We start from the raw sequence: 2,070 nt of genomic DNA, 5'->3' as shown, positions 1-2,070 counted from the left end.
CAAGATTGGATAGAGTCTACCTATTTAATTAGGAATGTGTCTTGGCCCCTTAAATAGGGAGAATTCAGAAAATGCATGGCCGTGCTCAAATGGATTACATAGTAACCATTTGTTTTGTAATTCTCACTCAATTTTCAAGAAAAGATTTGTAGACTAATATGATCACGACATGAGATGCAATCATATTATCAAATCAACACACATTGACTTAAGGAATTTGAATATTGCGCACTTGTCTCGGACAAGTGGGAGATTGAAGGAGTTGTGTCTTCGATAAGTGCAATTACTAGATATATCAAGGATCACTATTATGGAGATAATAAGTTTGTTCTCTTGGGGCATCATCATCTGTTGCTAGACTATGAGAGATGATCTTTGGACTAGTTAAATAGTCCAAAGCCCGCTAGAATGGATCCTATGAGGTCACACACAAGGGTATTGGGTTAAGCAAGTTAGAGGCCCATTAATGGGCCTCATGAGCAATTAACTAATCATGAAATGGATTGGGCTAGCATAGTTAGATTGGAAATAAGTTTTGGGCTTTTGACATGGGCTCTTATTTAGAGATGAGATCTATAAATAAGATCCATGCCTAGGGTTGCAATGATGTAGAAGTAGTCATAATTCACACACAGTGAATTTTGACATCAAGGCAACCAATCCCAAAGACCCTAATTCCTCTCTCTAACTCACGGCTTTCTCTCTCCTCCCCTCGTCCGTACGGCCGGCCACCTTGGTGGCGCGTGTGGTGGTTTGTGGTGGTTCGTTGCTTGCACTTCTCCATAGAAGGTCAATTGAAGGGTTCAATTGCAACTAACTAGCATTAGTGGAGGTCTTAATCTGTGCCCGTGGACCAAGTAGAGGAATCACGCTTGAGGTTCTTTATCTCCCATTGTTCTTTCTCGATCGCACGTGGAATCACGCTTCAAAGGTACAATTATATGTTCTTTATGTGTTATGCATTAGATCTTGGGATTATGTACTGTATGAATATGATTCATGTTTATTTCCGCTGCGTAGTACCTATAATTCCCTACACTTCTTTGTATACTAAATTGTTTGTAGTGTTAGCAATATTTCCGTCCTTATCGCATATTAGAACCTTCAAACCTTTCTTGTTTGTAACTCTGGAGATTGCAACATAAAGTTGACCATGACTAAAAACCGGTCTTGGAAGATATAAACCAACATGTGAGAGTGATTGACCTAGGCTTTTATTTATTGTCATAGCAAAACAAACTACCAACGGAATTTGTCTACGTTGAAGCTTGATTGGCAAAGTGTTAGTATCCGATGGGCTTAGGACCATTCTAAGAATGAACACTTTATGCCCAATGTTACTACTTGAAATTATTTTGGCTTCAACAACATACTTTCCTAGCTGAGTTATCACCAATCGGGTACCATTACATAAGCAAGAAGACTGATCAATATTTCTGAGAAGCATAACAGAAACACCAACCTTCAATCTTAGCCGGTGATTTGGCAAACCGGAGCATCTAATGGTGTTTAGGAACTCGGGTGGATAAAAGTCTTCAATTCCCATGGTTTTATCTGCTTGACATATGCTATCAGAACTCAAGTACTCTATTTCTTCACCTAGCATTAAAGATAGCAAGTAATAGTCAATAAAAATCTTATATATTAAATTAAGAACTAATCATTTATAAGCAAGTAATAGTTAAAACTTTATCTTCATCTGGCATTAAAGATAACATATAATCATTTATAGCTTCAACATTTTCGTGAGTTGATGCTCACATCTAATTTATCCCTTGATGAATGCTTGTATAAACGGGAAGTGCCCTCTTTCACAAGACCTTCAAATCGTCGAATGAGTGATTCTTTGATAGTTGCTTGTATTTTGGATCCCTGCGTTTATCATATCAAAATCAATTTTGCACTATAATTTATGAGTAAACATATTACAAAAATTAAACACATCTAAAAGACGAAAACTTTATGAACCTATAATAGTATACCTTCTCATAAACTAAAATTAACTCAAGTGAGTTAATTTTTTTTTTGGATTGGAACAGTCAGGTTAATTAGTACCATAGCCTCACAATA

General features: G+C 36.7%; 1 protein-coding gene across 1 annotated transcript; it reads right to left on the bottom strand.

Annotated features, from left to right (window-relative positions):
* Positions 1-1,033: 1,033 nt before the first annotated feature.
* LOC145559262 (uncharacterized) lies at positions 1,034-1,606 on the bottom strand. The gene has a single exon (XM_081620696.1). It carries the CDS (start codon positions 1,604-1,606, stop codon positions 1,034-1,036), a length of 573 nt encoding a protein of 190 aa, XP_081476822.1.
* Between the last annotated feature and the right edge of the window lie 464 nt (positions 1,607-2,070).

The sequence above is a fragment of the Chenopodium album genome, chromosome 9, assembly GCF_948465745.1.
Source record: "Chenopodium album chromosome 9, dcCheAlbu1.1, whole genome shotgun sequence".
Lineage (NCBI taxonomy): Eukaryota > Viridiplantae > Streptophyta > Magnoliopsida > Caryophyllales > Amaranthaceae > Chenopodium > Chenopodium album.
This window is presented reverse-complemented; position numbering and strand designations above follow the sequence as displayed.